At 36.6% G+C, this 13,606-nt stretch overlaps 1 protein-coding gene across 1 annotated transcript; it reads right to left on the reverse strand.

Annotated features, from left to right (window-relative positions):
- Positions 1–11,628: 11,628 nt before the first annotated feature.
- Positions 11,629–13,284, reverse strand: LOC137732211 (Eukaryotic aspartyl protease family protein). The gene has a single exon (XM_068471510.2). The coding sequence runs from the start codon at positions 13,115–13,117 to the stop codon at positions 11,756–11,758; it is 1,362 nt and encodes a 453-aa protein (XP_068327611.1). The 5' UTR covers positions 13,118–13,284; the 3' UTR covers positions 11,629–11,755.
- Between the last annotated feature and the right edge of the window lie 322 nt (positions 13,285–13,606).

Here is a 13,606-nt window from a genome sequence, read left to right on the forward strand (position 1 = left end):
GGAGAGGTAGCTAGGGATGGGAAACACAAGCAGGCAGCACAATTAAACAGACTGAACACACAACACACAGATTGTCGACCAACAAAAGACCAAAAAGGCTGAGAAGTATCATCATGATAAAGGCTTAGCCAAACCCTTTCTCTTTTTGATTTTCTAATTTTTTTATTTCATTTTATACATTGTTATATATTATTCAATTTATTTTCATGATTTAAGAATTGGCCTTTCCCTTCCTTAATTTATACCTCGGTCAAGTCCCCACGTTCTTCCATACTCTTGGCTATTTCCATGCCACCCTTTCTGCTTCCCCAAGACTATGTAATCATTGTGTCTTGGAGCACACTCCACCCCCTTCTCTCTCTCTCTCTCTCTCTCTCTCTCTCTCTCTCTCTCTCTCTCTCTCAGTATTATACCTTGGCTACCAGTCTCATGTCTCTACAAATACATGGGGTACAATTGCATATTGCTTATGCTTCTTTCCGGTCCTTTTGAGTTTGGAACGTTGTACAATTCCATTATCATGAGATATTTGGGTGAAGAAGCAAGTTCAATTTCAAAGGCATCTTTCATACTCCTCCGCTAGACTCAATTACAGGGTGAAAAAGTAAACAATATAACACTAAATTGTTAGATTGATGCATCACTATACTAACGTTTTCAATATAATATAATTTCTTATTCATAACCCCTTATATGTCATTAATTATAATTGTTGTAGTTTATTTTTTGGTCACATTCCAACAAGGTCAAAATGATGAATACATAGGGAAAATATGAAAAAGTGTATATCATTTGGTAGTTGGTAAGATTTCCCACTAAAACTTGAAAGGCCACAGCAACAATAACACCAAGGGGAAGGGAATTGGATCCTCTCCCAAGCTTGGGTTCAGGATCCTCCTGATCGACATATAAGGGCGGTTGAATTTTGATCCAACGGCTACAAACAGAGGGCTCTTTAAAAGTTACAATAATTGTAGTTGTTGGATCAAAATCTAACGACCCTTGTGTATCGGTCAAGAGGATTCTAAACTCAAACTCAAGAGAGGATCCAATTCAAGGGGAGGGAGGAAGGGGAATAATTGATGTTTCCAAAACACTTTGTTGTGTGGCAACTGGGCACGCCATTCCAGGCCCCTCCCTCCACTCTTGTAAATGTTGTCGTTCTCCTAATCTTGTACCAGGAGTCCTAGTTCCCTGCCCCTATTGGTTAATTTGGTTGCTGGTTGGCAAGAGAGTAAACATCTTCTTTTGTACTTATCATGCCTTTGTGGTAAAAGCAAGATACAAGAATATTAACATGCCTTAAAGCTATTTGCTGTCAATGCCTTCTGGGTAATCCCACAGTTAACTTGAATATGTGTATATATTTATAGCAGCAGCATGGGTAGCCAAAAATCACTAACACTAATAACCTTTTACTTATTTCCCTTTCCAACACAATAATGATTTTTTTTTAGTGAGAGAGTGATCCCCATTTTTTGTCTTAATTCTTTTGATAAATACTTTTAATTGAAAATGACTTATCTTTTTCGGGATAATGCTAGGTTGACTAATTTTATAAACTAAATGACATGAAAGTTGATAATTAAATTATTACTTAAATATTGATTAACGTGCTTATTTTTTTATTGGCGACACATCATTTGGTTTGCAAATTTAATCTACCTAACATTACTCTATCTTTTTGTTACATTGAAGGAAATTAACTTCTAAACCCTAATTCTGAGAAAATTTTAAGGGGAACACAGCTCAATACACTAAGTGTCATACTACAGTGGTTGGAAACTTTTTCTTCAAGTATCCAACCACTTGTATTATGATACTTAGTGTACTGGACTGTGTTTCAAACACATTGAAAAATCTCTGTATAACCTAATCCTTAATATCCCGCCCTCACTCGCCATTGTCGCCACTTAAGCTAAAGACAACAAGGGCTTTGATCTAAAGTGGCTTTAGCCAACAAGGGTTTTGACTAAGGGTAATGATAGGGAGATTAAATATGTAGACAAAATTTTGTAAATTAAATGATATGGAAATTGATGATTATATTATTACTTAAGCGTTGATAAATGTGCTCATTCATATTGACAACAAATCATTTAATTTTCAAATTTTATCTACAAATTTAGTCTTCCTATCATTACCCTTGACCTAAAGCCAAGCTTTGGCTATAGCTAACTGAATTGTTTATCTTTAAAATGATGAATTAAACCCATCAAGTAACAAGTACAAACAAGTTCATTCCAATATTGTCTCCTCTAGTGCACCTCCTATCCCAACATTTTGGGACGGTTCTACTCTTCTCTTTAAATTGGGTCAGTCACAAGGCACTGTTACTATTTTCTTCTGCAACCTGGAAGCTTTGTAGCTTTATAGATGTTATGTGTATTTTTATATCATATACACACATCATTTATTTGTTTTTAAACAATTTTTCTAGGGCTCGGAGACTATGGGGGGTTTACCTTTGGAGAGACTTTGTGGTCACTGGTCACACGCATGGCTAGTTTGGTCGCAAATTAACTTTTTAATTATACCTTTCTTCCTATCTTTTCGGTAGCTTCTTAATATTATTTTTGTTATACACATTATTTTGGGTTTTATATATAGGTGCTTATATATATATACATACATACATACATACATACATAAATATATATATATATATATATATATTACAGCATGCTGATTCAAACATTTGATGATAGCTGCAGCACCACTAACAAAACGCATGAGAAGGCTTTATGTGGGGTTGATGATGACATCAGTCCCACCCTGTCATGACGGTTGTTCCCTCTCACCACTATTCGTGCTTATTGCTGCTTAATGCCTCCCTCTCTCCTGCAGGCATCGCCAATTAAGCTTCCAACTTCATTACCAGCTGTGTCTGTGTGTTGGTTTATATGATGAGTGTTCTTTGACTTCCCTTCACATCTTTTTTAACCAATGTTCATATGCTTTTTCTGGCTTTTCCTTTGGACAAATTTTCATGCTTCTTGACTACTCCTCCCCATTCCAAGAAACTATGACTTCAAAACAAATAATCAAAACATACAATATATCAATGGTAAAACTAAAAACAAATGGAAATTATACCATACCTTTAATAAATTTAAATTTATAATCATAAAACGTTTATTAGTAAGTTATACCATACCTTTAATAATATGTCTAATGTTACATAATATTAATAATAGTGGAGTTATAAAATGATATATTGTTTACTAGATTAATTAGCAACTTTGATTGTTACACCATAGACATCTTGTTACACTCATAAGTTTTCATTAGTCTACGCCATAATTATCCATAATTATTATAATTATCCATTATAATAATAATAATAATAATAATTATTATTATTATTATTATTATTTACGTTTGAGCTCAATTCCTTCAAATTTAATGGTGTCACAACATTTCATTAACATTCAATGTCTGAATTACACAAAATCTATTGTTATTACTTTGTATGAAATCGTCAAAGTTTACCGTCCAAAGTTACTTAATAATGGTAAGGTTATTGCAGAAGACAATGTATTATTGTAAGAGCATCTCCAATAAACCAAAAACTTTGGACTCAAATCTTATATTTGAGTCTAAATATGAGCCTAAGGTTCTCCAATGCATCTGAGATTAAAACTCATATAGAAGTCTATGGCGAAGTTGAGACCAAGTTTGGGTTAATTTCAATATGAGATTGAGTCCAAAATGGAGTTTATGCCAACTAGAAAAAATGTTAGATCAACAAAAAAAAAAAAAAAAAAATTCAGTTTTGAGTCTCATCATCTCTATTGCACATAACCAAATTGTTAAAACTCAAGTATGAGTTTCGAGTCCAATGCTTTCTCTTCCAATGCAAAGGATCAAATATTAATAAGACTAATTTTTAAGATTTGAGTCTTTGAATTGGAGAAAAAACCAAATTACATAAATCCACAACCTTTTTGAGACCCAAATATAAGAACATAGGTTAAGTCATTTCATTGGTCTTATGTTATAGACGTCAAATATATTGTTAAAGTAGGATCATTCTAGGATGTTATGTATGAACGTAATTACATTACAAAAACATTATTCGAGTAAAGAGTACATGACCATACTTTAAAAGAGTATAAAAGCCTACCCAAAACTAAATATCATAGGGGGGGGGAGCTAGATAACTAAAATTTAAAACAAACCCGTCCGAGTGTTCTTACAAATAAGAATGGTTCAGTTCTTTCCGATTTCAAGGAGCAAATGGCCTCTAATGTTACTTAATTGAACTCGTCTTCAAGGAGTTTAAGAATATAATATTTAGATTTTAGCACAAGCAAGAAAAACCCCACAGTTCGATGCCATCATGAAAACAAGGGGTTAAGTACACGCATTATGGATCTCTTGTGCAAAAGCCCTAAGTTGCCTTCACAAGCAAACTTTAATTAGTGGACCAACCATGCATGCATACTGTACACATTTTGTAAGGTATCCACTGACATGCATATCCTTCCTCCACTGGAAGATATATGAATTCATACTCTTGCTAGTTGTGACAGTTACCACCTACCATTAAATTTGTAAAGGTTAAGGTTTAATTAGAAAAAAATGCCATCATCGGAAACATTGGTCTCCTCTATTCGGACTTCGGAGACAGGAAGTGTTTTGCACCTGTTGTCCACTTATACCGAGGAACTAATCTCGCTTAATGCTTTTCTACGATGAATGAAAAAACAATGCCTTCATAAGAAAGGCATAGCTTGTTTTGGTTAAGTTCAGAGGTTTACAAATATGGACAGAGCTTGTTAAGAAAGGAATGTTCTACTTTCATAATTGATGCTCAGTGACAGTACTTGGCCTACAATTTTTTTCCCGTTTCACTCATTTAGACGTTGGCCTTCTAAAGATTTCTAGCAACCCACTTACAAACCCCAGTGCTCAGTAACTGTAGTTAGTCTTGCCTAAAACCCAAGTTTTATCATGCACGCAAATAATCTCAGCTTCCTATTTCATATTTCGACTGTGACCAGATTGTTTCCTAAGTGAGTAAGTGGCCACACATTTCTTCTGGAGTTTTCGAAATTATAATAGTATCCACTTGCAAATTAAAATTTCCTTTTTCCCAAACTAATTAATATTGTAGCTGATCAAAATATTGATCATTTCAACTTGCTTATTTCAATATTTTTGAATGAAAATAATTCCCACAGTTATCGTTCGGAAGTTGAGGATTTTCTCAAAATCAGTTGGTAGTATCAGGAACAGAGCTCATTTTTATATAAACCGATTCAAGATTTCTTAACTTTCCGATGTGAAACACTCTTTACCTATGTACCAACATAAATGACTATTATACAATCACTATTATTTGAATTAACCACTACTCTAGGGGGAATGTTATATGTTGAATTCTCCGATCTGAAACATCTGCATTATAGTTGAACTGTTGGAGCAATCTGTACATTAATATACAACATATTCAATATATTTTTTGATATACAAGATGTGGTCCATGTAGATGGCCACAAAATATAGTAGGATATGTGTAAAGATCGTACGGAAGAATAATTGTTTTCATTGAAGTGCTTCTAATTAAAAAACACTTTTTGCCAAAGGTGAGTCTGGTTTGCAAGTTGCAAAGACTAGTAGTAGTACTTAAGTCCAAAAGACGGTGTTTACTTAAAGCGTCCCTGCTTAATTATATAAATTAATCACCCTTTGCCCTTTTGCCCTTTGTTATAAATAAAACAGATTATCAGAAGACTACAAGAGATTAGGCACTGAACATTTAAATAATTTTATCCTTTTGTCACATATTAGAAAAGTAACAGGATCCCATTTGTTTCTCTGTGTTTATATATGAATTTAAATGCAGCAGCTTTTCTAACATACGTAATATTCCCATTTAGTCATATGATCAATTATATTTTTCTCTCAAAAGTTTGTACTTGAAGTCCAACCGAACCTTGAAACCTACCAAACCATCAACTTAATTGGATCCTACTTTTGGAGAAGAAGCCAACACTTCAGATTCACCATATGCAAGTTCATATTGAAGCATATACCTAATATTCCCAACGAGGCATTATCTCTAATTTAGTTAACTGTTTAAGTAATCTACTGATGAGAGGGTTTTGTGTCTCGCCAGTTGTATGCAATTACGTGTTTATTTTTTTTAAGTCGTGGCTAGCCATATGATATGACAATAAAGATAGACACATGGTTGTATGAGCTTCAGTTATGAAAAAGAATAAGAAGAAGCAACCTAGCACGAAGAGAGTACTATCATCAACAACTATATTTGCTTTGAGACAATTCCTTGATGTTCATATCAATTTATAATATTCTAACTTTACTGGAACTTTTGTACAACCGATGATATACCAAATTTTCTCTTAGTTGAGGCTGTTTAATTACCTGTTTTTGTGATGCAGATTGATCAATCATCAATCAACATTTCAATCTCCAGGTACGGAAGTGTTAAAGATTCCCTTCCATTTTGTATGTCCTTCTTCCTAGGCCTTCAATTCCCGGAGCCCTAGACTAATATCAGCTCCATAACCAAAAGGCAACGTGAAATTGAGGTTTTATAGTTATAGCTAATTTGTGATGATCTATAAGATCTCCGAGTGGGCCCAAGATAAATCTCTACTTTGAGCCAAATTCCACAAAACTTCAATTTCCCAATAAAGCAGTCGATGGTTCTTGACTGGGCATATATATGTTCTCGTAATTTGCAGCCCTGTAGATAGACAGAGCTGGTAGGTGTCCCAATCATGGAAGAACAAGAATATTTGATTATTTGATTTGTACCCGGCCAGTTGTTGATATCCTAGTTTGTAGGACGGGGAGGGGGGGAGGGGGGAGGGGGGGGGGGGTGGGGTGGCTTGGTGGGACAGTGCCCTAGCTGCATCCAATCATACCCTCCACCAGTTCATACGTCCTTGTTAATTCCACAAGAAATTTCATTTCTCCAGCCGAAAGTTGAGTCCTAAACTAGTGCATGTCTCTCTGAATCAGAGGAGCTGAAAATGCATGCATGGCAGCAGTATATACTATATACTGTCTTTATAGAGTTTAACATGTATTACCTGCCAGATTAAGGGCTTTTGCATCACCTTAATCTTATGGCTCGTTTAGATGTGCTTTTAAAATGACTGAAATCGTTTTTGGTGAAAATGTTTTTAGAATCAATCTTTAGTAAATATGCAAGTAAATCTTGGATAAGCATATAATAGGCGATAGGTGCTTCTTGTAGAAAGCACTTTAAGTGCTTTTGGAACCCAAAAACATTTTCTCTAAAAGTGCTTTTAGTTACTTGAAAAGCACATCCAAATGAGCCCTTAAGCGTGGGAAATGCTTTTAACGTATTTTTAGTGTCATCCTCTTTAATCCACTGCATTTTGGATTTAAATTATCTCCCTCTTCTTAAACCATCTCCAACCCATGGAATACAGCTTAAAATATAAGCTTTAAAATCTCCCCAAACCATCTCCAACTATTGGACTAAAATAAGCCCTGGTGAGAAAATATATCTCTGAGCTAAATTATTCTTGACCCACCAAACTGTCATATTTCAACTCATTTTTTGTTTGTTACTTATAATCTAACCATTATGATCAAATCTAATGGTAAAAAAAAAAGATTTGATGGCCCCAAATTAAATCTAACGTTTAAAATAATTTAAGAAAATTATTTAAATCAAATTTAACTTAAAAATTTATAAATACCTATGTATTTGTATGATTTTTAATTACTTATCGGAATTTAAACATTTTAAGATTAAAATGTTTATAAAAATAAATTAAGATAATCTACAATTATTTTACTTTCAAAAAAGTTACCGAAAAGAAAAAATTAGGCTAAAATCATTATTTAATAATTTCGAACTAAAATTTTAGCCATAAGAGTTGAAAAAGAAAAGCAGTTTCTGGGATATGGTTTAAAATTTTCTGACTTCAATTTTTAAGTTTTATCTCCGAGGGTTGGAGATGGTTTTAATGTAGGTTAGTGTATAATATCATCTGTGATTAAATAAAAAGAATGTGACATTTCCATACGATCGGTTTCGTTCAATCGGAGGACAAAAATGTGAACGTTTGTGATCAATTGTTTTTTGGGGTCGACAATAATCTTATTCATTTCAGAACTATTTGAAGTTGATGTATATTTAAATAGGAAGGGACCTGAATGTTAAAACCCCCTATTTTTTTACTTTATTTCGCCTGGATTGTAATTTTTGCAGGACAGGGCCGATCCAATGGGCTGAAGGGCCTATCTTAATCAGAGGGCTTGACTAGAAGCTCATGTTGACCCAAAAACGATGCGCTTGAGCCTTGGCATATAATTGGACGCAGTGCTTCGGTGGGTTTACCAGTTGCACCCATTCCAGATGTTTGAGTTAAATTTTGGTGCACTGTTTTGTATTTATATGGTAGGAAAGTTAAAAACCTTGCACAATACGATAGAGTTGAGATGTCGTCACGGTAACCTTTCAGTTGCATGTAAGTTTTTCTCGAAAAAAATGTAGAATGCAAACATATGCAAATGACAGTTGACAATAATGATGTTCTGCATTTTGTAAGGGAGAGAGGGCACCGAGACAAACAGAAAGAGACGGATAACGTCCATATCTGTATACGCATATACAATTTTATTAAATGTTCATCTCCACAACAGAAACAGAAGCAAAAGTAAATGTAAAGAGTGATGAAATTGAGGTTCCATCATAAAACCAATTGGTAATATTGGGAGTAGCCCAAGATCATATAAGCACATAGCAAACTTTATCCCTCACCGATGTGGGACAACTCTCAACACACTCTCGCACGTGTGGCGGGTTTTCAAGCCTACACGTGGACAATAACTAGGTGACGTGGAGCGCGTGTGGTCGTTTGGCTTCACACGAGGACAACCCGCTCTGATACCATAACGGAATTGATGTTCCACTATAAAATCAATTGGCAATATAAGAAGTAGTCCAAGATCATATAAGCATGTAGCAAACCTTACCCCTATGTGGGACAACTCTCGACAAGGAGGAGGGCGTGAACCCCAGACGGAGAGAGCACAAGAGTTTAGAGAGAGAGAGAGAGAGAGAGAGCAGTCATGGACTCATGGGAGCTGATGAGCTCCGTCGCTAGCTAAGCTAGCCACTACAGACTGCGGGGATACATGCACGGCCAGCTGTGAATTAGATGGCATCAGAGAGTTTGGGCCTCACACAGTCACATGCATGTCGTGCATATATATATATATATATATATATATATATATAATGAAAAGTCTCTATCTTTCTCCACTGTCACAAATATGTTGCATCCTCTTTAACTTATTTAAAATTTTAGTAGCGCTAATCTATTTACATATGCTAAGTACTGGTTTGGTACTGAGGTGTTTTTATAAAAAATGAATATAAAAAAAAAGCTGAGCTCAAAAAGGTGTTTAGTAAACACTTAAAAACAGCTTATCTTCATAGTTTTTGGTGAAAAAAAAAATTGAAAACGTGAAGTAGTAAAAATATGTTTATTCTCACAGCACAACATAAACAGTTTTTTTTCAAAGCACAGCAATACCAAACCAGCGCTTAGTCGGACTTTCAGACTCTTTTTCTCATCTTGAAATTTAGCATGATTCAGAATTGTCTACTTATTAGTTCATTACTTAAAGAGCAATTATCCAAAACAACGAAGTTAAATATTCTTTAACCATTTGATTAACATTGTCAAAACTTTAGTGTTTAACTGAATAACATAATTTGTCTATTTACTGAATTAACGGTTAAATGTGTAAACGACTTCAAAGAGGAACGAAGCTTTGCATTTGATTTTCTTCAAACGCCCAATCTGTTTTCGCTCACCGCTACTAACAGGGCCTCAACTGTCCCAATAATCCAAAGGATACTAGTTTGCCGAGTTAGAAAGCTTTGCTCTTTCCCAAATCAATGATATAGAGCAGAAACTCAGTTATGGGCTACCCCTCAACTGTATGCTGCCCCAGTCGGTGTAGAAAAGTAGTCATTATAAGCTGGATTGAGACACGGTTGATTTTAGTCGAGTTCATTTCTAAAAAAATAACAGTTTAGAATCGGATAACATTGTTAGATATGAGAAGGAAAAGTGAGAACATTCAAACGAGAACATTGCTATCATTCGCCAATCTATATAGAGATTGCACTAGTGCAACGTATACATAGTTACATACATTATTGCTAATCAGTTATTTTGGGCAGCTATCACATGTTTGTACTGGTCCATTGTGAACAATGTGAAATATAGGCGTAAATTTATTTCAACCTTTGCATTGCAATTGCCTTGAGAAAGCGTTATCATTTGTCATTCACTGAAAAACAAAAAAAAGGATTAGAAATAAAAAGAAAGGAAATCATTGTCCCAAAGGGACCACCCCACGAGTCACGACAGGCAGTACAGAACACAGGAAATTGGTAGTGAAGGATGTTTTGGTCAATTAACATTGACGTGACAAGAGAATGTTGCTCCAAAAAGCACATAAATTTGACAAGACACGGCCCACGAATGACTCGGCTCTGGACCGCAGGTCCACAATAAACAGTCACAGCCCCAATGGTATCCAATTTTCTTTATTTATTATAATTATAATTATAATAAAATTATTATTATTAGCGTTATCCATATACACACTCACTCTTTTAGTGTTTGACTGTCGTTCGAATAAATTAAAAAAAAAAAAAAATAGTAAAAAATTAATAAATGTGTGTAGAAGATAAAAATGAGTACGTGAGCAACAATATTATTATTATTGTATAAATGTACTCTTAGATGTTAGGGAGAGGAGAGCTTCATCAATTATTTAAAAAAAAAAAGGTTTATTTAATCTTATTCGTTCTTATTGGTTGATTATTCAATTTGACACTTCAAGTTGAGCAGGGTCTAACTCTCAATGTCACAGATATTGTCATAACTTAATTAAATATTATTAAGTGAACTTTGATGATATTAAAAGTGAATATCTCACATATAAACTGTATAATTTTTTTTTTTATATTTTCGATGTGAGACTTTATTCTTCGACAAAATTTAAAAATAGTGGGTGGAAATTACCTCCCTAACTTGTGCAACCCAAAGGTTATAGAATTATATTAATTTACACATTTGTCTATTGAATTATTATTTAGTTTTTGTCAAAATCTATTGAATAATTTGAATGTTCACTAAATTAATGACGTGGTAAACATGAAATCTATGATTAGAGACAACATGTAAGTCACATTTGCACCACATAACCTAAAATTCAACTTTAATGACCAATTAAACATGCAAATACACAAAAAACATAACTGATACGATTTCAAAACTTTATACGAAGACGTGAAAAAATTGAAACTTAAATGGCCTAATTTAAAATCACCTCAAAGTGTAAAATATAGTTACCCAAAAATTTACCTATGCCCAACACAAGTTCCCTACATCGCATGGCACCATCCATCATTTCTAGACCGCATCTACGACTAAAACGACCCCACTACCGTCTTGTTATGGAGGGATGCTCACTTTTTACTTATTTCCGTAAATTTTGAAATAAAAATACATAATTCAAAAGTGCTTCGGGATTCGGGAAAATAAATTATAATAAAAAACAAAAACAATAATAAAAAGACAAGCAACAAAACAGTGTCCGAAAATAATTTTGCTCATATATATATATATGGAATGGAAAACAATTAATTATTAATTGAAAGAAAAAATAAAATAAAATTCAAAACTCAGCGCCGAGTCAATGTCGGGGACTCGTTTCGCTGTCACGGTAGCGCGCAGCCATGGCGCGAAAACCCCAGTAGCGACCTGTCCCTGTCGAACTCGAACAAGAACCCTTGTTGCATTAGATTCCCTATCACTCCGAAACCCGACCCAGATTCCACGGGTTGGATCGCCAGGCACTTTATCCGGTCCGCTGTGTCAATGAAGTAGCTACTCGGCGGCGGCGCAAACACCGAGTTCCCAGCGAGTTTAAAACTCATCCTGGGCAGCCTTGGCCTCGACGCCCCTGACACGTTTACGCAAAGATCGAAGCCGGGTGTCGGATTAGCTGGGCTCGCCAGCCGAATATTCCGCTTAAACGCTGCTAAAATTAGACGGTAAGCCGGCTCGGGTAAAAACGACAGCGTGGTTCCCGAGTCGATGACGGTGCCGCCGTTACCGGACGAGTCGAGGGCCCAGACGGAGGGGCGAATCGGTAATTTAGCGCCGTGGACGGAGACGGACTTAATCCCAATGTAGTAAAATGTGGGAGCGAAATTGTTCACTTGCAACGGGGTGAAGCTGAATTTCTTATTCGAAACGACGCGGCTCGGAGAGGCGCCGCCGATTCTGAGGTAACTCGTCGGCGACGGGGAGAGAGTGTAGTCCATGAGACAGTATGAGAATTTGTTCCCAAACCGGCGACCCAGTTGCGAGGAAAACGAGATGGGCCCTCTTCCCAGGCCCATGACTCCTTGGGCCCCATTGAAACTCGGACCCGTGATACTCGGACCTTCGACCCGAAACGCGCACCCGAAGGATAAGTGCGGGAGCTCTGTGTGCGTCCCGGAGCTGGTGTTCAATGTCGTCGTTTCTTTGGAGAAGAACCCGGCGGTTAGTGACCCGTCGGAGTAGGAGTACTCGTAGCGACACGGGCTGTGGAGTCGGGTGTGGTTACATGGGTTCGGGTCGGGTGGGGGGACAAGCTTGCAGGCAGAGTTGTAGCAGTGGTAGGGCGAGAATGTAGAGGAGTGGCGGGCGAGGAAAGCTGAACCGGGTCCCCGGTTGGAGCAGTCTGTGCAGGCGGAGCAGGTGAGCCATACGAGATCGCTGCCGGTATCGGCGACGAGAAGGAGGCGCTGCGGAGGGGTGCCAATGCGGAGATCGACGAAGTACTGTCCGGAACCGGAGGAGGCGCCGGATACGACGGGTAAGGTGATGTCGCGGCGGCGGGAGTGGAGGAGGGAGAGGCGGTGGGTGTCGTGAGAAAGGGTTTGGGACGGGGAGAAGGGCTGTTTGTGGAGGAGGGGGAGCTGGAGGTAGTCCTGGGCGGTGGTGGATTGTTGGGAGTTGCAAAAGTTGTTGAAGGAGGAGAAGAAGAAGAAGAAGGAGAGAAAGAGTGGAGAGAGTGACACGGACGCCATTGTTGTGGCGGTAGAAAAGGGGAGTGAGAGATGAGATAGTGATTGTGATCAATTAGAGTGAGTAAGGACAGGAAGCCGGACAGGACAGGGGAGTGACGCGTTTTTGTGGTTCTCGAGGTCGTACGATATGTATACTGTATAACGTATTTCTGTACGTGAAACATTTTATAATTTTTCGTCTGTGTCTTCGTTTTCGTATGCCAAATTGCCAACGCATTGTTTTGTTAAAGCAGCTTATTTTCGAAAAAAGTTTGAGATTACATCATAAAAGAAACCAAAATTGCATGATTTCTTCTTTACCCAATGTGAGATTCACTCTTATCACGTTCTCTCGCGTGGAGGACATAAATTGGGTACCGTTAAACTTCACATATAGAACAATTTGCTTTGTTACTTTGAAGAAAATTAAGATTTCACCATTAAATCAATTGATAATATGAGAAGTAGTCTTACTTACTTATAAACTCATGCAATGTTCTATTCTCATTA

Source organism: Pyrus communis, chromosome 16 (assembly GCF_041283825.1).
Source record: "Pyrus communis isolate YQ-2024b chromosome 16, ASM4128382v1, whole genome shotgun sequence".
Classification (NCBI taxonomy): domain Eukaryota; kingdom Viridiplantae; phylum Streptophyta; class Magnoliopsida; order Rosales; family Rosaceae; genus Pyrus; species Pyrus communis.